At 42.2% G+C, this 22,500-nt stretch overlaps 1 protein-coding gene across 1 annotated transcript in view; it reads right to left on the bottom strand.

Moving 5' to 3' along the window:
* CACUL1 (CDK2 associated cullin domain 1) overlaps positions 1-22,500 on the bottom strand; it is an 85,603-nt gene that overhangs the window by 49,490 nt on the left and 13,613 nt on the right. The window contains exons 2-3 of the mRNA XM_012739142.3: positions 12,751-12,877; positions 11,720-11,822 (exon numbers count right to left, since the gene is read on the bottom strand). Of these exons, the coding sequence (XP_012594596.1) occupies positions 11,720-11,822; positions 12,751-12,877 (230 nt within the window). The remainder of the gene's footprint in view (positions 1-11,719; positions 11,823-12,750; positions 12,878-22,500) is intronic.

The following is a 22,500-nucleotide window of genomic DNA, read 5'->3' as shown; positions in this document are numbered from 1 at the left end:
CAAAAAAAAAAAAAAAAAAGACTATGAAGCTAATCATGCTACTCTTTTCATTGGTATAGGTCATAGTTAGTTACTGAGCATTTATTCAACAAACATTTGCTAAGTTGTAATTGAGCCAGACACTAAGGATAAAAAGACAAACAAGACAGAGTCCCTGCCCTCAAGGGAAGGCCTATGAAGTATTAACAGTTAGACATGCAAGCAGATACAATAACACAATCACTTCCCTAATAGAGTTGTTACTGCCTGTTAGAGGCAAGGACCCTCAAAGACCCTCAACTCCCCTATGACTCGTCCTACGCACGGACTTCGCCCTGGAAAATTCCAGCTATAGCTCCGAGAAGAAAGCATTCCATGACGTCCTGACCACGGGATGCTCCAGGGAGTGCTGACTGCAATTGTTCCCGACCACCTGCCAGGTTGGAGTTGAGTAAGCAGTCAAAAACAGGATACCGATAAGACGCTGATTGGGGATGATAAACACAGACCCAAGCCTCATCGTCGCCCCACTCTATTTTTTTGTTTCTACTTCCTTGTTTCTGTATGCTTATAAAACCTACTAAGAATCTAAGTAAAGCAGACCTTGACAACCATTTGCTTGGTCTCATTCCTTTCTCTCGCCCATCTCTTTCAGGCAAGGTCCCCCTTGACCCCCGAGAGTAACAGAAGGTCCCTCGGGTCCGGACAAGTGGCGCCCAACGCGGGGCCCGAGGTACGGACCTTTGTCGGATGACGCCGCAGTGCGCTCTTCGGCTGAAGGAAACCCTACAGAGACCCTCGTTCTGCCGCTCACAGAGTCGACGGTCTGGTGAGTAAATTTTTACATTGTCATCCCATCGAGATGGGCCATTCATTGTCTAAAGAGGCCGTTTTTATTAAGGATCTCAAGGCCTCACTCAGAGAGAGAGGAATTAGAGTTAAGAAAAAGGACCTAGTAAAGTTTTTTGTGTTCATTGATCATGCTTGTCCTTGGTTTATTGTTAGTGGACCTGAGATTCACCCACGAAAATGGCAGAAGGAAGGCAGAGAGTTAAACAATTTACTTCTGAATCAAGGCCCAGATGCCGTCCCTGTATATGTTTTCTCGTACTGGGGACTAATCAGAGATATTGTTGAAGGGGCAGATTCAGATCCCAATAAGCAGCAGCTACTCTCCGTAGCGGAATTTTGCCTCCGACCCGTGTCACGGTCCGCTTCGAGAACGTAGTTAGAGGAGGCCAAAGGGTCAACTTCCCCTAATAATCCTGAGGGACCAACATGCCCTTCCCCTTGCCCCTCGGTTTGTATTAATATGCCCCCTCAGGACCCCTCGGCTGAACTCCAGACATCTAGGGATGAGCTCCGGTTAGCAAGCCAGACACCAAGACCCTCTATCCTCCCTTACCAGAGGGTACAGCCCCTCATGCATTTAATTACCCGGTATTCAAGAAACAACCCCTCCAAGAGTCCCTCGACCCCGCAGAAGAGGCAACCCTCGGAGAGGAAGCGGCCCGATATCACAATCCCGAATGGCCTCCTCCTTACGCACCCCAAATTTGCGCACCTTCGTTAATGCCTCCCCTTACAATGCCCTTACTTTTGCGTGCCAAAGAAGACTTAAGTCAAAGGGTTATGCAATTAAAGGATGTCTTACAACTTCAAAAAGAGTTTGCCCAGCTTTCCAAAGACTTGTCCTCCCTCCAAGATACGCTTAAAGATTCGGTCTTCATTAGCCACCCACATCATGAGACCGCCCAGTCATACGCCACCTTAAATAAAAAATCCTTAAAGTCCTCCCATAAAGCCCTAGCATTCCCGGTAGTTACCAGGTCTAATAGGCAAGGAGACCTTGCCGCCCCTTCTTCTAGCCAGTCCCCGCCCCAAGATTCAGATAATGAGGATACAAAAGAGAGAAAGGGAAAGTGAAGGTGATGACCCCCTAGAGGAGGCAGTCCCGGGGCCCACTGCAGAGCCCACTGAGTTCCACAGACTAAAACTTAAGACTTTAAAAGAATTAAATTCTGCTGTTAGCACGCATGGGCCCAATGCACCCTTTACCTATTCCCTCCTAGAAGCAGCCTCAGGGGGCAGCTACCTGCTCCCCGGAGAATGGGTCAAACTAGTTCAGGCGGTCCTTTCTCGCGGGCAGTTCCTCTCTTGGAAGGCCGACTTTCTCGACCGCTGTCAGACCACGGCTGCTAATAATTTAAAAAACCCCAATTCTGCATCTTGGACCCTTGAAAAACTTAGCGGACAAGGAAAGTTTGCCACTGAACAGCGCCAAAGGGGACTCCCGATCGGGCTTTTGTCTCAGACCGCCGCAGCCGCCTTCGGTGCTTGGCGTACACTTCCCTCTACGGGATCTGTCCTTACTCCCCTGACAAAAATCACCCAGGGAGCTCAAGAGGGTTTTAGTGAATTTGTGGGCAGGCTTTTAGAGTCTGCTGAATGAACCCTCGGACACGAAGATGAGAATAATAGGCTTATTAAACAATTGGCCTATAAAAATGCCAACAGCACTTGCAGGGCCATCCTCAGGGGCAAACTCAAAAATAAAGACCTTAATGACATGATTAGAATGTGTAATGATGTTGACCCCTTCACCCATAAGGTACCGCAGGCCGTGCAGCTTGCAGTTGGGGCCGCCATCCAAGGGACCGTGGCACAGAGGGACTGCTTTAAATGCGGTCAGCCAGGGCACTTTGCGAGACAGTGTCCCTTAGCCACCTCCTCTGCTGCCCCTAACCTCAGTGGACCACCAGGCAGGCCAACTTGGCCCCCCTCCCTCTGTCCTCGCTGCAAGAGGGGATACCATTGGGCTAGTGAGTGCCACTCTAAGACTGATGCCCTTGGAAATCCCTTGCCCCCCCCCTTTCGGGAAACGGCCTGAGGGGCCAGCCCCGGGCCCCTCGCCCTATTCAATTTCAGTCGGCCTCGGGGAACAGCCGACAGGAGGATCCCCAGCCCCTAGACTCCTCCGAGCAACCACAGGGAGCGCAGAAGTGGACTTGTGTGCCTCCTCCAACACAATATTAAGACCTGAGGATGGTGTTCAAATTTTGCCCACTGGCTCCTTTGGACCCCCCCCCCCCCCCCCCCGCTAACATGTTCTTTTTTATTCTGGGCCGAGCCTCCTCCACTCTTGCAGGGCTCATAGTCCACCCCTCCATAGTAGATAGTGACTTCACCGGAGAAATTAACATCTTAGCCAGTGCGCTTACAGGCCCTGTGTATGTCTCTAAGGGGCAGCGCTTAGCTTGGGCATTACCCTTGCCCCGTAATACATCCTTCCCAGCCATCGCCCCTAACCGAGGTGCTTCCTGCCCTGGCTCTTCTGATCTCTATTGGGTCCAAGCTATCACCAAAGAACGGTCCACCCTGCGGCTAAAATTAGATGGTAAACTTTTTGAAGGCCTTCTTGATTCAGGCGCTGATTCCACGGTTATTGCCCAAGACGCCTGGCCTGATTCATGGCCACTGCAGCCCTCCCTTACGCACTTGCAAGGTATAGGACAGTCTAGAGATACTCTCCAGAGCTCAAAAATTTTGACATGGGAAGACTCTGAGGGAAACAGAGGTACTACTCAACCCTTTGTAGTCCCGAGCCTACCTGTTAACTTATGGGGGCGTGATATCCTTGCACAAATGAATGTCATTATGTGTAGCCCCAATGAAGTTGTAGCCAGCCAAATGCTTAAACAGGGATTCCTCCCAGGACAGGGTTTAGGCAAAGAGGGTCAGGGACTAAGAGCACCCTTGACCACCCTCCCTAAGTCAGACAGATCAGGACTAGGGTTCAAAGACCATTTTTCGTAAGGGCCATTGATCCCCCTGCACTTCAGGCAGATAAAATCACTTGGAAGAGTGACTCACCTGTCTGGATCGATCAATGGCCCCTCCCATCTAACAAGCTAGCCGCAGCTACAGCATTAGTGCAGGAACAATTAGCTGCCGGACACATAGAGCCCTCTACTTCACCATGGAACACCACTATTTTCGTCATCCAAAAAAGGACTGGCAAGTGGCGGCTGCTACAAGACTTACGGGCTGTTAACCAAACAATGGTTCCCATGGGGGCACTCCAGCCTGGTTTGCCTTCATCCGTAGCCATCCCCAAAGGCTACTATAAAATAGTCATTGACCTGAAAGACTGCTTCTTCTCCATACCATTGCACCCAGATGACTGCAAACGCTTTGCGTTCAGTCTCCCGGTAGTAAACTGTATAGGACCCTCCCCGTGTTTCCAGTGGCAAGTATTGCCTCAAGGCATGGCCAACAGCCCTACCCTTTGCCAAAAATATGTAGCTCAGACAATTGATTCTTTTAGAATTCAACATCCTCAGCTATATATAATTCATTATATGGATGACATTCTTTTTGCCGGAGCCGACGAGGCAACCTTACTTCAAGTTACCATGCAGGTTGTCGCGGCCTTACAAGCTTGAGGCCTCCGCCTGTCCTCTGAAAAAATTCAGGTCTGCCCCCCTCACCTGTTTCTAGGCTTTGAATTGTTCCCCAATAAGGTCCTCTCCCAAAAGGTGCAAATCAGAAAAGACTCTCTTCAATGCCTTAATGATTTTCAGCGCCTTCTGGGCGACATTAATTGGCTTCGCCCATATTTGAGACTCACCACAGGACAGTTAAAACCCCTATTTGACATCCTGCAGGGAGATGCCGATCCAACCTCTCCACGCTCCCTAACTAAAGAAGGGCAGCAAGCACTTAATTTGGTCAAGCAGGCCATAAATGCACAGGCCATTGGCTACTTCTCCCCCGACTCCCCCTTGTACTTCATTGTCCTCCCTACCCCCTTTTCGCCCACGGGACTCTTTTGGCAGGGCAAGCCTCTCTTTTGGGTTCACCTGTCGGCTTCCCCTCCTAAAGTCCTTCCCACCTACCCTTACTTAGTAGCTAAGATTATTCGCTTGTGGCGAGAAAACTCCCTTAAACTCTTTGGAAAGGATCCAGATATCATAATACTCCCTTACAATGCTTCTCAAATTCGGTGGCTAATACAGAATGATGATGACTGGGCAGTTAACTGTACGTCTTTCCAGGGCAAACTAGATAATCATTACCCCCCTGATAAACTAATTCAGTTCCTCTATCAGACACCTGTAATATTTCCCAAAAAAACATGAGTCTCCCCCATTCCAGGAGCCGTCTTAGTCTTTACCGACGGATCCTCCTCAGGCACCGCGGCCTATAGCATTAATGGCCAGGTCCACAGTTTTCCCACCGGGTTCTCCTCTGCTCAACTCGTTGAGTTAGCAGCCTTAGTCGCGGTCTTCAAAAACGTAGATCAGTCGCCATTTAACTTGTATACTGATAGTTCTTATGTTGCTCATGCTGTCGCCACTTTAGAAACTGTGCCTCATATTCGGCCCTCCAACAATACCACTCAAATGTTTCAGCAATTGCAAAGACTCATTCATTCCCGCTCTATGCCCTTTTTCATAGGCCATATTCACACCCACACTGGCCTTCCTGGGCCTCTAGTAGCTGGAAATAATCTTGTTGATCAGGCGACTCGCGTTGCAGGCGCTGTTCACACTATCACTGTTGATCCTGTCTGCGCTGCATGCCAGGCTCATGATTTACACCATCTCAATGCCCATACCCTCAGGCTTAAATTCTCCATTACTAGAGAACAAGCCAGAGAAATCGTCCGCCAATGCAGGGCTTGTTTTACCCTTCTCCCTGAGCCACACCTAGGAGTCAACCCTCGCGGCCTGATCCCTGGGGAGCTCTGGCAGATGGATGTCACTCATTACCCCCCTTTCGGAAAGCTTAAATATGTACATGTCTCTATAGATACTTGCAGTGGATTTATCTTTGCTTCCCTACAAACAGGCGAGGCCACCGCCACGTTATCAGCCATGTTATAGCCTGTCTCACCTCCCTCCCTCAGCCTAAAGTTATTAAGACTGACAATGGCCCGGGATATGTCAGCTCCAATTTTAAAAGTTTTTGTGCTCAGTTAGGCATTAAGCATGTTACAGGCATTTCTTACAACCCTCAGGGCCAAGGTATTATAGAGAGAGCTCATCAGACGTTAAAAAATACGCTCTCCAAACTACAATCGGGAGGAGGAATTTTATATCCCTTGACAGGTAATTCCAAAACCCTGCTTAATCATGCCCTGTTCATTTTAAATTTTCTCACCTTTGACACTGGCGGTAAAACGGCCGCCGACCGCCTTTGGCACCCATCCACCACGGATACTTATGCACAGGCCTTATGGAAAGATCCGCTTACAGGCAAATGGTTGGGGCCTGACCCCGTCCTTATATGGGGAAAAGGACATGCCTGTATCTATGATACCCAGGCAGAAAACGCCAGATGGCTACCTGAGAGAATGATTAAGTTATATAATCCACCCAGGGAACCCCCTGAGAAGAATTCTTGATTCTATTCTCTTCCAGAAAAAATGACTCCCCGAGAAAAAACGCTGACCCTCCTGTGCCTAGTTCTGGCCACGGTCAAGAACACCGCCGCAGCCAACATCCACCAGGTCTACAACTATACATGCCAAATAATGAGGCAGGGGATGTTACCAATTCCTCCTCACGTCTCTCCACCGTTATACCATGGGATCCATTAGAAATTGACCTATGCGTATTAGCTCTTAGGGCTAAAGACCCTGCGTGGGGCCTTCCCGCACTTTTTGCCCCTCAGCCAGCCCCTCCAACGACTGACTCCTCCCCAGGCCTTTGCTCCTCGAGAGCTGGACGCTCTACAACGAGATATAAAGACTTTTATGTTTGCCTGGGGGCCCATCGACCTCGTACCAACAACTACCAATGTGGTTACGCCCCTGACTTCTTTTGTGCTTCCTGGGGCTGTGAGACCACCGGTGATGCCTACTGGAATCCCTCCTCTTCCTGGGATTATATCACTGTCAAAAAGCAGTTTCCCCGTCAAGCTCCTTCGTCCCCTTACACCCCACAACCACCCACTGATCCTCAGTGTAACAACCAATGGTGCAACCCCCTGTTAATTTCATTCACCGAAGCTGGAAAAAAGGCTTCTTGGGATCAGTCCAGGGGATTTGAATGGGGACTTAGACTTTACATGGCTAAAAGAGACATTGGTCTCACATTTAAAATCAAATTAATTAAAAGCCTCCCCAGAGGTCCTACGGTCGCAATAGGTCCTAACCACGACTTACACCCACCTCGACCTCACGGTCCCTCCAGGGGCCTACCCTCCTCCCCAGCTGTGTCCCCTTTTCCGTTTAGCACTTCCCTATACCAACCTACCCTGCCCGAGGGGCCCCCCTCCTCTGCAGAACTAATTCTCACCTTAGTCAACGCCTCTGTCAGGACCATCCGAGAGGCCAACAATTCAGAATATCAAGAGTGTTGGGTATGCTACTCCCCCCAGCCTCCCTTCTATGAGGGTGTCGCTACATTTGGTAAACTATTATTTACTAACGACACCAGCAAACTCAGATGGGGCCTGGAGACCCATGATGGCCTGACACTCAGCCAAGTCACAGGCCTAGGCCTTTGCCTTCTTAGCCCAAGAATGCTTCCCCCCGTACCCTTAGAAAAAATATGTAATCAGTCAATTACTGTCGACTCCACCTTTCAGTATATTCAGGCATCTAACACCTCTTATTTTGCTTGTTCTTCCGGTCTTACCCCGTATGTAGTCACTGCAACGTTTCTTGAGCATAGAGAATATTGTGTGTTAGTCATGCTTTTCCCCAGACTCACTGTACATCCTGCTGACGAACTGCTCAAATTTTGGGAGTGCGGCACCACAATGCCCCGGGAAAAAAGGGAGCCCATCACGGCCATAACACTCGCAGTTGTTCTAGGCCTTGGTGCCACAGGGGCTGGAACAGGCCTCTCTAGTCACCTCCAACCAGCAATACCTGCAGCTCTCTGCTGCCATCGATAACAATCTCCGAGAGCTACAGCAGGGCCTAAAATATCTCAAAGAATCCCTCGCTTCACTTTCTGAGGTAGTGTTGCAAAATAGAAGAGGTCTAGACTTAGTGTTCCTCCAAGAGGGAGGTTTGTGCGCAGCACTTAAAGAAGAATGTTGCTTTTACGCAGACAAAACAGGTCTGGTAGAAGATAGCATTGAGAGAGTTAGACAGAGCCTAGAAGATAGAAAAAAACGGAGAGAACAAAGTGAGGCATGGTATCAAAATTGGTTTTCTACATCCCCCTGGCTATCCACATTGCTTCCCAGTGTCTTAGGGCCGCTTGTAGGCTTTCTGTTGCTCCTCACCTTTGGGCCTTGGGCTTTCAAAAAACTAACTAATTTTGTCAAGTCACAGGTAGACGCAGCCACACAAAAATCGGTCTCCGTGTTTTACCAACGGCTAGAACAAAGAGGCTCCAGAGAAGACCTCCGTGGAGAGTCTCCCAATACACCCACTGAAGGTCTAAATTTCTGAGACCTTGCCTCAGACATGGAACGCAGTTGGTTCCAAAGGCTGTGGAGACGCCCATGACGGGATTATCGCGATGCCGTGTGCCAGATGCACACCCCGCCAGCAGTGAGGTAACTCCATGACGGAATATTGTAGGTCCATGCCTGGGGGCACACTTCATAATCAGAAGTGCCGGAGCAGGATGCCACCTACATAGCCTAAGACAGAGGCCTCACCTTCACATTAATCGCCAGATCTTATATTTGGGGTGCTGGTCACGGAAGCACATCGCGTAGCCTAAGACAGGCTCTCCACCAACTTATATAAACCTCCCTCATATTAATAAAGAGAGGGGGAGATGTTAGAGGCAAGGACCCTCAAAGACCCTCAACTCCCCTATGACTCGTCCTACGCACGGACTTCGCCCTGGAAAATTCCAGCTATAGCTCCGAGAAGAAAGCATTCCATGACGTCCTGACCACGGGATGCTCCAGGGAGTGCTGACTGCAATTGTTCCCGACCACCTGCCAGGTTGGAGTTGAGTAAGCAGTCAAAAACAGGATACCGATAAGACGCTGATTGGGGATGATTAACCCAGACCCAAGCCTCATCGTCGCCCCACTCTATTTTTTTGTTTCTACTTCCTTGTTTCTGTATGCTTACAAAACCTACTAAGAATCTAAGCAAAGCAGACCTTGACAACCATTTGCTTGGTCTCGTTCCTTTCTCTCGCCCATCTCTTTCAGGCAAGGTCCCCCTTGACCCCCGAGAGTAACAGAAGGTCCCGCAGGTCGGGACAACTGCCAAGAAGCAATGGGTCCACAGAAGAAGAAATGCCAATAGTCTCTTCTGTTCTGCTTTGTTTTGAGGGGAGTGCAGACATTCCAAAGGCTTTACACAGACAGGACAAATGGGTTTAAGTCTGAGAAAAGAATGAAGAAGCATTTGCTAGGCAAGAAGCAGAAGAAAAAATATCTTACAATTTAGTGTAAAGGATAAATCTACTTCATTTTAATGTGGAGAACATTTACAAGATGATACTGGCACATTTGATCAAGAGTCACACGTATAACTACTGAGTGGCAGAGTAAGAGCAGGACCTCAGTCCCCAGGGCTTTAACCACTACACCCTGCTATTTAATAATGGTTATAAACTTTATAATCCTATAAAACAGTTCATTTTGAAGCAAGATTTTTTTTTTTTTTTTTGAGACAGAGTCTCACTTTGTTGTCCAGGCTAGAGTGAGTGACGTGGCGTCAGCCTAGCTCACAGCAACCTCAAACTCCTGGGCTCGAGTGATCCTTCTGCCTCAGCCTCCCGAGTAGCTGGGACTACAGGCATGCGCCACTATGCCCGGCTAATTTTTTTTATATATATATCAGTTGGCCAATTAATTTCTTTCTGTTTATAGTAGAGACGGGGTCTCGCTCTTGCTCAGGCTGGTTTTGAACTCCTGACCTTGAGCAATCCGCCCGCCTCGGCCTCCCAAGAGCTAGGATTACAGGCGTGAGCCACCGCGCCCGGCCCAAGATTTTTTATAGGATCATATTACTTAACTCAAAGTGAGACATGTATTGATTCTATAAATAAACTAAATTCCCTGATTTTACATAGTATCCCTTTTAAAAATACTAACATCAGAAAAGATATCACCCTTTATCTATGTTTTAATCTTTAGGATCATTCCTATATTAATATAAAACTGAAAATTAGTTTCCTAATAGACTATATCGACAGTGAGGGAAACAGACACTCTGACATATTCATAACTGGTGGGAGTACAACTTGTATTCATGATAATGTTTTGTATTTCCATGGTGTCTGTTGTGACCTCTCTTTTTTCATTTCTAACTGAGTTTATTAGAGTCCTTTCCCTTCAAGTGGTGGGAGTACAACTTGAAACAACCTTTGTGAACCACAATATGAACTTAGTAAATGACATTACTTACAAGACTGATTATTCACTTTAGCATTGTTAGTAACAGCCAAAGATTAGAAGCAACCTAAATATTCATCAATCAAAAACTAGTTAGATAAATTAAGACACTCAGCAATAAAGTAAGGCAGAGCAACCAGTAGAAATGAGCATTTTAGTAGAATACTTGCGAGATGATGGTGACCTTGACTAGGATGCCAGCAAGTGAAGACAATGTACAAAGTCCAGAGACAGACCAGAGTAAATAGGATTTGGCAATAAACTGGATTCAGATGAGAATTCAGAGAGAGGGTGGGATCAAGAATTAGAAAGCAAATCATTCAAAGCTATAATGCACAGACCTTGGGTTTCATCTACAGTTTATACACAATGACTAGGCACTAAGTATATTTGTTAATGAATAAAGATTTTGTATTTGGTGGAAAAAGACAAAACAATTTACACACTAACCGCAGGAAAAGTATATATTTGACTATGATAAAACATAGCCTTGGCTACAGTTAAAAAAAAAAAAAGGAAAAATAAAGCTACTTAGTACAACTATTTGGGGGGGGGGGAACTAAGACACCTCAGAACTCCAAGTGTATGCGAAACAATATCCAAGCCAAAAGCACACCCCAGCACTTGCTAGAAACTGTAGTTATTGGAAAATGTTGGACCATTTCTTAATTGTGGTGTAGACTCTGGTAATCTATTGCTGAGTGATCTTTCTAGGCATTATGTTACTTCTACACCAAAACTAAACTGGGATCTGGCCCTGACATAAAGATAGGACCTGACCTTCAAGCACTGGAAGCTTTACTGAGGCAGGGAGGGACAACAAATTAGGGGATCAAGCCAAGTGCTCCCTCTTGGACAGAATATTTTCTGCAACCTGACCCAAATTTTAGAGTTGAGATGATGCCCATCTACAGGAGGTTTATCAATAAAGTATTGACTTCAGTTGTTTATATTGGCAAGTATTAGCAACTAGTAGGTAAACCACTCTTCAAAGATAATAATACAGGTTACCTAAAAGAGTTAAAATACACACATATTTTTGTATTATAAAAGTCACAAAATATGAAAAGTTAACAGTGAAAAGTAAGGTTTTATTTTTTTATATTTTTTTCTTACTCCAGAGTTCCTCTGGCTTAGGGAAAAAATAAGGTTTTAAATGAAAGAGATGTTGATAAGGTAATAAATGGAATCAGATAAGGTCTGAAATATATTCGATCTAAAAATTTCCACAATTTATGTCAAAATTTTCAAACCAATAATCTATTCCAAAGATTAGATGATCTGGTCAACATTCATCTAGAAAATGTTTATAGATTTGTATCATAATCAAATTAACAAGTTTCCAAATGTATTATAGGCTCATTCTAATCATAAAAACTCAGGGAAGCAAAAATCAATACAATCAGTTCTTTACCTGCAGCTCCTTCGAGACTCTCTCTAAGTGATTAGTTATCTTTTTAATCAGATCACTATACATCTGTTCCGAGTGCTGCTGACATACACATTTATACACACAACTGTTAAAAAAAAAAAAAAAAAAAAACTAAGTTAATGATGAAGCACTTAACACAACCTAAGGTTAAAGCACACTTTCAATATACAGCCACTGATCAAATAATTAATTCATATCTAAAAAAAGTGACCAATTGCAGCTTTTAAATAAAAATTTACCCTCCCCCATCAGTGTTGCTATGGAAAAGATAGTACCACCAGCTGCAAATAATCTCTTCTGAGTAGTCTATTACAAATTTAACCAGTACTAGATAATCTAACATTAGGTGATAAGCTAGGGTCTGAATGTGATAACTACTTACAAACTAGGTTCTCTCTTGCTCTCTTTCTTTTAAATGAATGTCAAAATAAGGGAGAAAGAGTGATAATCAGTAGAGAGAAAGTTTCTAACTCAGAAAAATGTTTGCAATACAACACTTTGTACATCAGCTATGTGGAACAGCACAGTTGTCACTTCCTCCTCCTGTCACCATGCTAATCTCATATCCCACCTCAGTTCCTAATTTGCTGCTTCCATTTACCAGGAGCTGGGAAACAAAACAATCAAACAGAGTTAGAATAGTGTGTCAATAAATATCAACAGATTAAACTAGGGTCTTCCTGTGAGACTAAAAACACATATTTTTATACCAGATACTTCAGTCATTCTTGCTTTTTTCACTGACCTCCACAGTTTCTGCATTATGTATGGCAGAAGTGGCAGGCTGAGGTAGGAGGAAGTCTAATAGAGTGTGGTTTCACATCTATCTTGACTTGAAAACCACTTTTGGATCAAAAAGTATAAATCAAATCTCCAATCAATAAAGGCAGAATATATACTTACAGAGCCTCACCTTATGTATTATATATTACATGCTTTCATGCTGCATAGTTCAAGTTACCCTAAACCTCAATATACCCTTTCAAACCCAGGCAAATTAAATCTTGACTTACCTGTAAATCTGTTCATAGGATATGGGGATATAGTCACCAGGACTCTGGGTTAAAAGTTGATCTATGGCACCGTCCAATTTTGGCCAGTATGTGCTCTTATAATCTTCAATAGTTATAACATTCATTACTAAAAGTAAAAAGTAAAATAAATTACTATGTGCCCCATGCAAAGGAAACACAAATCATAGCAATTTTGCTCTTTTAAATTCCTTTCACTTACTCTTCTGATTTAACATTGACACACCTAACATCATTTCAATTAAAAAAAAAAAAAAGGGACCCTGGTTAGGGATGTTAAGCAGCCATGAGTTTAAAATGAATTACTATGAATCTGTCCATCTTTAAAACTAACAAAACAAGCAATCATCATTGGTTTCCTTCCTGGTTTTCTGTAAGTTTCTGTCATCACTGGATCAATCTCAAACATGCTCTGACCCTCAAACTTATACTGTCAATTATATGACAAAGTGGCCTATTAGTGAGCCACAACAACGTTCTGGGAAACTGTGAACACTGATCATCATCACTCTTGATAGACATCTCTGGGAAACTCACCTAAGGATAGGACTATGGGAATTAAGATCCAAATGCTACAGTCACAGAAGAGGTTGACAGAAAATCTGCTGAGTTTACAGTACCACCAGTACTTCTCAGACATTACTACAGCTCTAACTCAGGCTCTCACTATCTTAAACTGGATAAGCCCAACAGAAAAAAAGTCAACGAATTGGAACCTTACGCTGAAGGCTTACTTCATTCCTACTGACAGGCTCTACTCCCTCACTCTAGGTTTTATAAAACCATTTATAAGGGCTGGTCCTAACAACTCTGAAAACCAGGGGAGACAGCTACTTCACAGCAATGAAACGCTAATGTTAGCAAAGAGCTACCCAAACAACATACCAGTACCTGTGTCTTACGAACCACAGTTAGCCCTGGAGATAGGAGCTAACAACTTCTAGATCAGGTTTTTACTGTTTATTTTACACCAGAACTGGGAAGCAGAACAGTTAAGTGACTTCCCCAAGACTACATGGCTAATTATTGGCAGAGGTGCCAGGTAAAGCAAAGCCTTTCCAGCCATCTTGCTATCACATTCCTGATTTCTACACCTTTGTCATTCAGGCTCAAGACTTTTTTCTATCTCTGTCCACCTATACCATTTTTATTCAATTATTTTCTTTAAATCAATTCACTTTTGTTTTTACTTAAATTTATTTAATGGACACTTAAAGAATAAACTACTGAGAAATATGCATACAACATGGCATAACCTTAAATGAATTTTGTTAAGTGAAAGCAGCCAGACCCAAGGGGCTACATATTGTAAGAGTCCCACTTACATGACACTAATAAAGAAAAATCTGTAGGAAGAAAAACAGATCAGTGGTTGCCAGGGGCTGGAAGGTAGGGACAAGGCTTACCTAATAAAGGGGTAGCACAGGAGAATTTTTAGAGCAATGAACTGTTTTACATGGAACTGTGGTAGAGGATACAATCACTCCATGCATTTATCAAAACCAACAGAACCATACACCACAAAGTGAATTTACCATATGTAAATTTTTTTTAAAAAATCAACTAGGCTGCAGTGGTAAAGATAGAATGCAAATTGAGACAATCTAATTCACAAATGAATCACATAACCTACACTAAAGGGAAGGGTAAGGAAAGGAGTGTTTTGACTAGATGTAAGGCTAAAGACAAAAAGCACGGTACATACACATACACGTGCTCGGACATGAAAACAACACATAGACACACACACACCACACAACCAGATTACATAGGGCCTTATGGGCCATTGTAAAGGCTTTGACTTTTACTTTGAGCAAGATGGGGGCCTCTGCACGGTTTTGGGCAGAGTGATGTGACCTCACTTTTATATGGATCATTCCAACAGCTGTGTTGAGAGTAAACTAAGTTAGTAGTCTGTGAGTTGATGGGGAGGGAGGTGGGTTGGGCCAAGTGGTAGAACGAAGCACAATAAGGAGAGGTCAGATTCTGAATATATTTTAAAGGTAGAGCCAAGAATATCTGCTGATGGATTAAATGTGACACATGAGAGAAAAGACAAGGATGATTCCAAAGTTTTTGGCCTGGGCACCAAAGGATGAAGTTGTTGTTCAGTAAGATAAGGAGGACTGGCCGGGTGCAGTGGCTCACGCCTGTAATCCTAGCACTCTGGGATCGCTTAAGGTCAAGAGTTTGAAACCAGCCTGAACAAGAGCGAGACTCCGTCTTACTAAAAATAGAAATAAATTAATTGGCCAACTAAAATATATAGAAAAAATCAGCCAGGCATGGTGGCGCATGCCTGTAGTCCCAGCTACTTGGGAGGCTGAGGCAGGAGGATCGTTTGAGCCCAGGAGTTTGAGGTTGCTGTGAGCTAGGCTGACACCATGGCACTCTATCCCGGCCAACAGAGTAAGACTCTGTCTCCAAAAAAAAAAGATGCTTTAGAGGCTTCTGGAGAAAGTAAAAAAAAAAAAAAGAAAAGAAAAGATGAGGAGGACTGCAGGAAAAGCTTAGCTTGTCTGGGGGTGTAGCAGATGCTGTTGGTGCCCTACCCATTTACTCTGTCCACACCTACAACTACTTGCCTCAGTGTTCTGTCTGGCTGCCAGAGCTTGCTCTGCCTGTAGGAGAGGCAGGCTGGAAGTTCTGGAGAATTAACACCCCCAGAGCTACCTTCAAAAGACTGAGGATCCGGTGTCCCTCTGCCTTTGGTGAGATAACTCTAAGGCACATGTGCCACGCTGACTCCCAGAGTTCCCCACAGGGATTAAGTTCTAGTTGCCCACAGTGGTGACTGACTTCACCAGCTTCCTTACCTCCCGTCTCCCTTCCCCAGCTTCCTTAGAGCTGCTTCCCAGGGTCACTCTCTTGCACTGAAAAACTATTTGCATTTAAAAAAAATAAAATGAATGTATCAAAAATAGAAAAGCTGTGTCACATGCCATTAAACAGAAGACAACATAGGAATAAATGTTATTAAATTCTAGCGAGGTTCTAAAAGGTTCTGAGCCTGAAGTTTGCTTTCCCTGTTAAAAAGGGAGATTGGCGGGTGTCACAAGGTATTACACACTAGCTCCAAAATACTATCTTTCTGCTTTTGTAATCAGGATTCAAACAAAACAGAAAAAGAAATTACATTCTCACTGTGTGATTCTGAGTTACTGAATCCCGTATCAGTGTATCACCTAAACCACATCATCTACCTGCTCTATAACAAAAGTTGAGAAGGTAAGTTGAAGTTGAAGAAGGTAAGTGATATGCTCCCAAAGAAAACTGCCAGCGGTAAAGCCAAGAATTAACATACCAATCCCAAGGGCTTCTCCACTGCTTAGTTCAATAAACCATCCTATGGAGCCATAGGAGACATCCTGGAGCTCCTATGGCTCCAGCTGGGAGCACTCCTCCTGCTCAAGCACAGGCTTCACACTTCAGCAAATCAAATCAATGACAGGGAGGAGGAGGAAAAGGAAACTAAAATGTAAAGTCCTGCAGGTAAACGTACAGATGGAGATTCACCACAGAAGCAGAGACTGCTGATACCTCCAGGGTATCTTTCATGGGCATTTCTTTTTGAATACTCTGTTTTTAAATATCTTTGAAAAGAGACTTAAAAAGCAAACTGAAAAAGGCATGAGTCACAGTAGAGAATCTTAAAGCCTATTTCAACATACAAAAAAAGCTGCTATCTATATCCACACATATGTATTATATATAATATACATCTATGTCCACATATATTTTACTTGAAAAATAAACAGGAAGCCAATTCAGCTGACCTTACATACTAGCTAACAAAACTTTCTTCTCAGGAGACCAGCCAATCTTCACCACAGTGGCGAGAGAGTAACAGAACACAGACAAGCATGTGCAGAACTAGAGACAGACTGAAGTTGGTACACACTAGGCAGCACAAACTCTTAGCCAAGATTAGGACGGTTCTTCATAACAATCTGCAATCAGTACTTAAAAAGACAATCCAGTAAAATTACCTGAATATTTGTTATTTACTTCCTTATCTCAATCCAATCCCTGATTAAAAAAACAAAACCCATTAGCTGTTTTTCTTAGTTTGTTTAACATCTGACACATATAGCTTCAGTGCGTGCGTATGTATGGTCTTGGACTTTAAAACTGTCGGAGAAATGTACTCACTTTCAACTTTGCTCATAGAAAACTTTAGACTGACCAAAAGAAAGAGTAGCCAAAATTCATACTATATGCAGAAAATAGCTAATTTACTAATTTTAAAAGGTTACATGGAGTGCTATAAGATGGAGCATCATGAAGTAATCTTTGGTGACCTGCAAGGCTGCATAATTTAGACTATATTTTTCAACTTTTTATTTCTTGATTTTAGTAGTTCAGTATTAAGTATACATTAGAAAATAGATAAGCAAATGGAAAAAATATAAACCACTCATAATTCCACTACTAAGATATTGGTGTGGTGTCTTTTCTCAATGTACATTTTATGTGATTAAAGAGTGTGTGTGTGTGTGTGTGTATGTGTGTGTGTGTGTGTATATATATATATATATTTATTTTTTTTTTTTTTTTTTGAGACAGAGTCTCACTCTGTTGACCAGGCTAGAATGCCATGGCATCAGCCTAGCTCACAGCAACCTCAAACTCCTGGACTCAAGCAATCCTCCTGCTTCAGCCTCCCGAGTAGCTGGGACTACAGGCATGCGCTACCATGCTCGGCTAATTTTTTCTATATGTGTTTAGTTGGCCAATTAATTTCTTTTCTATTTTTAGTAGAGATGGGGTCTCGCTCTTGCTCAGGTGGGTTTCAAACTCCTGACCTTGAGTGATCCTCTCGCCTCAGCCTCCCAGAGTGCTAGGATTACAGGCATGAGCCGCCAATTAAAGAGTATATACAGACCTGAACTAAAGAATTCCTTGAATTCTACTTTTTAGGTAGTTAATTAAATTGCTCTTCTGTATATAATGTGCAATATCAGCAAATAAGAGCAAAAGTTAAAGCATGAAATCTAAATAAAAATTACATTACCATTAAATTATTATGTTTCATTTAGGTTTTTCAGCTTGAAAATAACAGAGTACTTTTTAAATTGTTTAAAGAATGCACTACAAATTCAAATGCCTACAAAGGCCACATCAGTAACATATATGAGTGAAGCAGGCCTAGTATAAGAATGAAAAAGGAGTGGCGAGAGCCTCAATGAACTGCAGAATGCACAGACCCTCTACAGACATTCAAGTCCAAATAATTTTAAAACATTTATGTAAGCCTCCAAGCATCACGCCACAAGGCTTAAACCTAGAAACACATATTTATAAGATAACAAGCTTATACAGCCTAAATAAATCCTACTAAGATAGTAGTTTAACTGCCAGGTGCAGTAGCTCATGCCTGCAATTCTGGCACTCTGGGAGACCGAGGCGGGAGGATCACTTTGGGCCAGGAGTTCAAGAACAGCCTGAGCAACACTAAGACCTCGTATCTACTCAAAACAGAAAAAAATAGCCAGGTGTGATGGCACACACCTGTAGTCCTGAGGCAGGAGGATCACTTGAGTCCAGGAGTTGGAGGTTGCAGTGAGCTATGATGACGCCACCGCACTCTAGCAGGAGTGATAGTGAGATTCTGCCTCAAAAAAAAAAAAAAAGTTTAACTGACCTCCACTAAAATAAAATGAAACAAAGTCTGAAACACATGGAATAGATGGAATCTTAGGTTCAAGAAATATTATCAAATTGCCAATAAATAGGCAATCATTCAAGATTATAATTCATAACAGGCAGGAATATGTTCAACCTTGTACTTTTTTTAAGCCAAATAACTTGCCAAAACTTGGCATATTATTTATTGTCAATCACCCTCAAACTAGATATAAGCCCCACAGAGAAGGAATTCACTGCTAGAGCCCCAACTCTAAACAATGCATTACACATGGTAGGTACTCAGTAAAATCTGTAAAGTGAAGTAACTTAGTAAGTCAAAATAAATGCTTAATAATAAAATAGTCCAAGGCATACTACTTACTGGTTGTTTTGGAATAAAAGCTTAAATTACATTTGATATAATTTAACACAGGCTAAAGCAAATCGGGTTAGCAATACTAGATACTTTTGAGTTTTGTTGTTGTTATTTCTTTGTTTTGTAAGGGAAAAATAAATTCAGAAATTATAGTAGGCATTATTAATTCATTCTTGGTCTGCTACAAAGACTGATTAAACTTTTATCAGTGGTTCTCAAAGTGAGAGATCTAGAGCTGCATCAGCATCACCTGGGAACTTGCTGCAAATACAAACTGTCAGGCCCCAACTGAGCTCTGCTGAATCAGAAATCCCGGGGTGAGTGGAACCCAGGAAGCTGCTTAACAGGCCCTCCATATAATTCTGATGCCAGCTAAAGTTTGAAAACCACTGCCTAAAGCTACTACTTCAGCAGCTCAGGACAGCCTCGGTTGCTAACACATGCTTTGTCTGTTCTCAACAAGTTGAATTGGAGGGTCATATAAAGGTGTGAATATAGAAAAGAAAATGTTAAAAGGGCAGCTAGGATCCGTTCTTCTACCAAAGACTCACTAAAATTCTACTCTCCCATATCCCTTCTCCCCACCAAAAAAGCCACCTTTGTTTAGAATTAACTTTAAGAATATAGCAATGGCAATCATAAAACAAATAAGACAAATTTAACAGGCTAAATTATGTCTAAATTGTGACTTTTTAGATTAACTATAATTAATTATAACTAGATAGTCAAACAGAATAGATGACGAGAAAAGAGCTCTGGGTTATCTATTTAAATCCAGCTAGTGTATGTTATCTAAAAGAAAAATATGATTTCTTGTTACCACAGTGTGCCCATCTATCAATAACAATCTAGTAAATCTGATTAAATGTTCTGGCAGAATGTTCTGCTCCCTCCGGCACAAGGGATGACTGAACTCTTTCAAGTACTAGACAGGGAGAATCTGAGGGTCAAGAATAAAATCGGAGTCACAGGAGAGAAGAAGCCCTTGGGAATAAAGAAATGGTCACAGTAGATTCTCTCAAGAAGAGAATTAGAATCAGAAGAAAATATTGTACTTTAATAAATAAATGGGGGGGGTGTTAATCTTTATTTTAAAAAAGAAAATCTCAGCTAATATTTTCTCAAAAGGAAAATACAATAACTTGATACTATCAAAGGAGACAGTGATAATTACTTGCTCCTAAGAGAACTGGACAGTTTGTTTGGGTCAATGATGGACTACATATACTGCACATGTGATAGTGGTCCCGTAGGATTATAACGCAGCTGCAAACTTCCTATTGCCTAGTGACATGGTAGCCGTTGTAACATTGTAGCCATCCTAACTGTATCACAGCACTGTGTTTGTGTTGATGCTGGTGTAAACATACAGTGTTACCACATACTCACCTATAGTGCATAATACTTAATAATGATAATAAATGACTTATATTACTGGTTTATGTGTTTATTCTATTAAACTTTTCATCTTATTTTAGAGTGTATTTATTTATTTTAGAGTGTACTACTTCTACCTTTTTTTTTTTTTTTTGAGACAAAGTCTTGCTCTGTTGCCCAGGCTAGAGTGTCGTGGCTGTCAGGCTAGCACACAGCAACCTCAAACTCCTAGGCTCAAGCAATCCTCTGCCTCAGCCTCCCAAGTAACTGGGACTACAAGGCATGTGCCACCATGCCTGGCTAATATTTTCCATATATTTTTAGTTATCCAGCCAATTTCTTTCTATTTTTAGTAGAGATGGGGTCTTGCTCTTGCTCAAGCTGGTCTTGAGCTCCTGACCTTAAGTGATCTGCCCGCCTCAGCCTCCCAGAGTGCTAGGATTATAGGTGTAAGCTACTGGGCCCAGCCTCTACTTATTTTTTAAAAAAGTTAACTGTACCTGCCTCAAGCAGATCCTTTAGGAGGTATTGCAGAAAAAGGAATTGTTATCATAGGAGAGGACAGCTCCATGCATGTTACTGCAACCTGAAGACCTTCCAGTGAAAAAACATGTGGAGGTAAGAAGACAGTGATATTGATGATCCTGACACCATGCAGGCCTAGGCTAATGTGTGTCTGTGTCTTCATTTTTAACAGAAAGTTTAAAAAGTAAAAAAATAAAATAAAATAATTTAACAGAAAACCTTTATAGACTAAGGATCTAAAGAAAATATTTTTGTACAGCTGTACAATGTGTTTATGTTTTAAGCTAAGTGTTATTACAAAAAAGTCTGAAAGTTTTTAAAAATTTAAAAGTTTAGAAAGTAAAAAAGTTACAGTATACTAAGGTTAATTTATTATTGAAGAAAGAAAAAATTTATAAATTTAGTGTAGCCTAAGGGTATGGTGTTTATAAAGATTATAGTAATATCCTAGGACTTAGGACATTCACTCACCTCTCACTCACTGACTCACCGAGAGCAACTTCCAGTCCTGAAGCTCCATGTATGGTAAGTACCCTAGATAAGTGTGCCTTTTTTTATCTCCTATATCGTATTTTTACTGTACCTTTTCTATGTTTAGATATATTTAGATACACAAATACTTACCATTGTATTACAACTGCCTACAGTATTCAGTACAGTAAAATGATGTACAGGTTTGTAGCCTAGGAGCAATAGGCTATACTATACAGGCTAAACGTATACTAAGCTATACCATCTAAGTTGTATAAGTGTACTCTAAAATGTACACATGACTACAAAATTGCCTAATGACACATTTCTCAGAACATATCCCTGGGAATATGCAAAGCATTAAATATCTTCTCTTTTTTTCTTATTATAAGAAAAAAACCTGTACTATCTACTCAGGTATATTTTGATTTGCCAAATAGAAGAGGGTAAGTCCTTAATGAAGCAACTATTTCTAAGATAGGTTAAAAGCCTTTTAAAAGTTATGTGCTTTAGGTGTTTGTTTGGGACATTTCTAAGTTGTAGCGTTTATAGTTTGCATAATTTAAACACGATAGGCAATTTAAAAGTCATTCTTCATAATATTGTTACATTATATAAACATTTACCTAAACATGGAGTTACATTCATGTAAACAAATAACCAGATAACACTGATCTCATATTTTCATTTATAAAAGTCCTCTTTAACACATTCTTTAAGGCTTCTGTGTCCTTTCTCCCTCAACAAGAAAACATTTTGGTCCAGACAAGGCTTGTAACATACCAATTATATGAAACTATGTAACAACCTGCTTTGCCTTGCTTCCAACAAAGTGCCTCTTCCCCCAAAACATGTAAAACTTGTGTAGGAAATACACTGTTACTGCTTTACAACTTAAAAATCCACACATTTTTAACTTCAGAAAATGTAATAAAATAACATTTTTTTCTTAAGATAGTAGTAATAAAGAATTTTCTACTATTATCATCACTACTATCTTAAAAAAATCAAAACCTGGCTGCAGTGGCCTACCAGCAAGACTGAGATCTACTGCACAACACTGTTTTACAATTGCAACATCACACCTGCACCTGTGACACAGTCCCTAAAATGAGCATGCTAAGAGATACATAGGTATATGAAAAGGTCAAGGCTATCAAGACATCCATTATGGCTCCAACTCCACCTAATCCAAAATCTCACAAAATTCAAGTATTCAAAATTCAAAATATAAAGTATTTGCCCAACAGAGATTACATAGGTGTAAACCATGCTAACTGCAGGTCTAACATACTTTTGAAATTCTATAGTATCTTCCAAGATTTAAACAAGTCAATCTCTCCTTGGCATTAAGA

The sequence above is a fragment of the Microcebus murinus genome, chromosome 14, assembly GCF_040939455.1.
Source record: "Microcebus murinus isolate Inina chromosome 14, M.murinus_Inina_mat1.0, whole genome shotgun sequence".
NCBI classification, from domain to species: domain Eukaryota; kingdom Metazoa; phylum Chordata; class Mammalia; order Primates; family Cheirogaleidae; genus Microcebus; species Microcebus murinus.
This window is presented reverse-complemented; position numbering and strand designations above follow the sequence as displayed.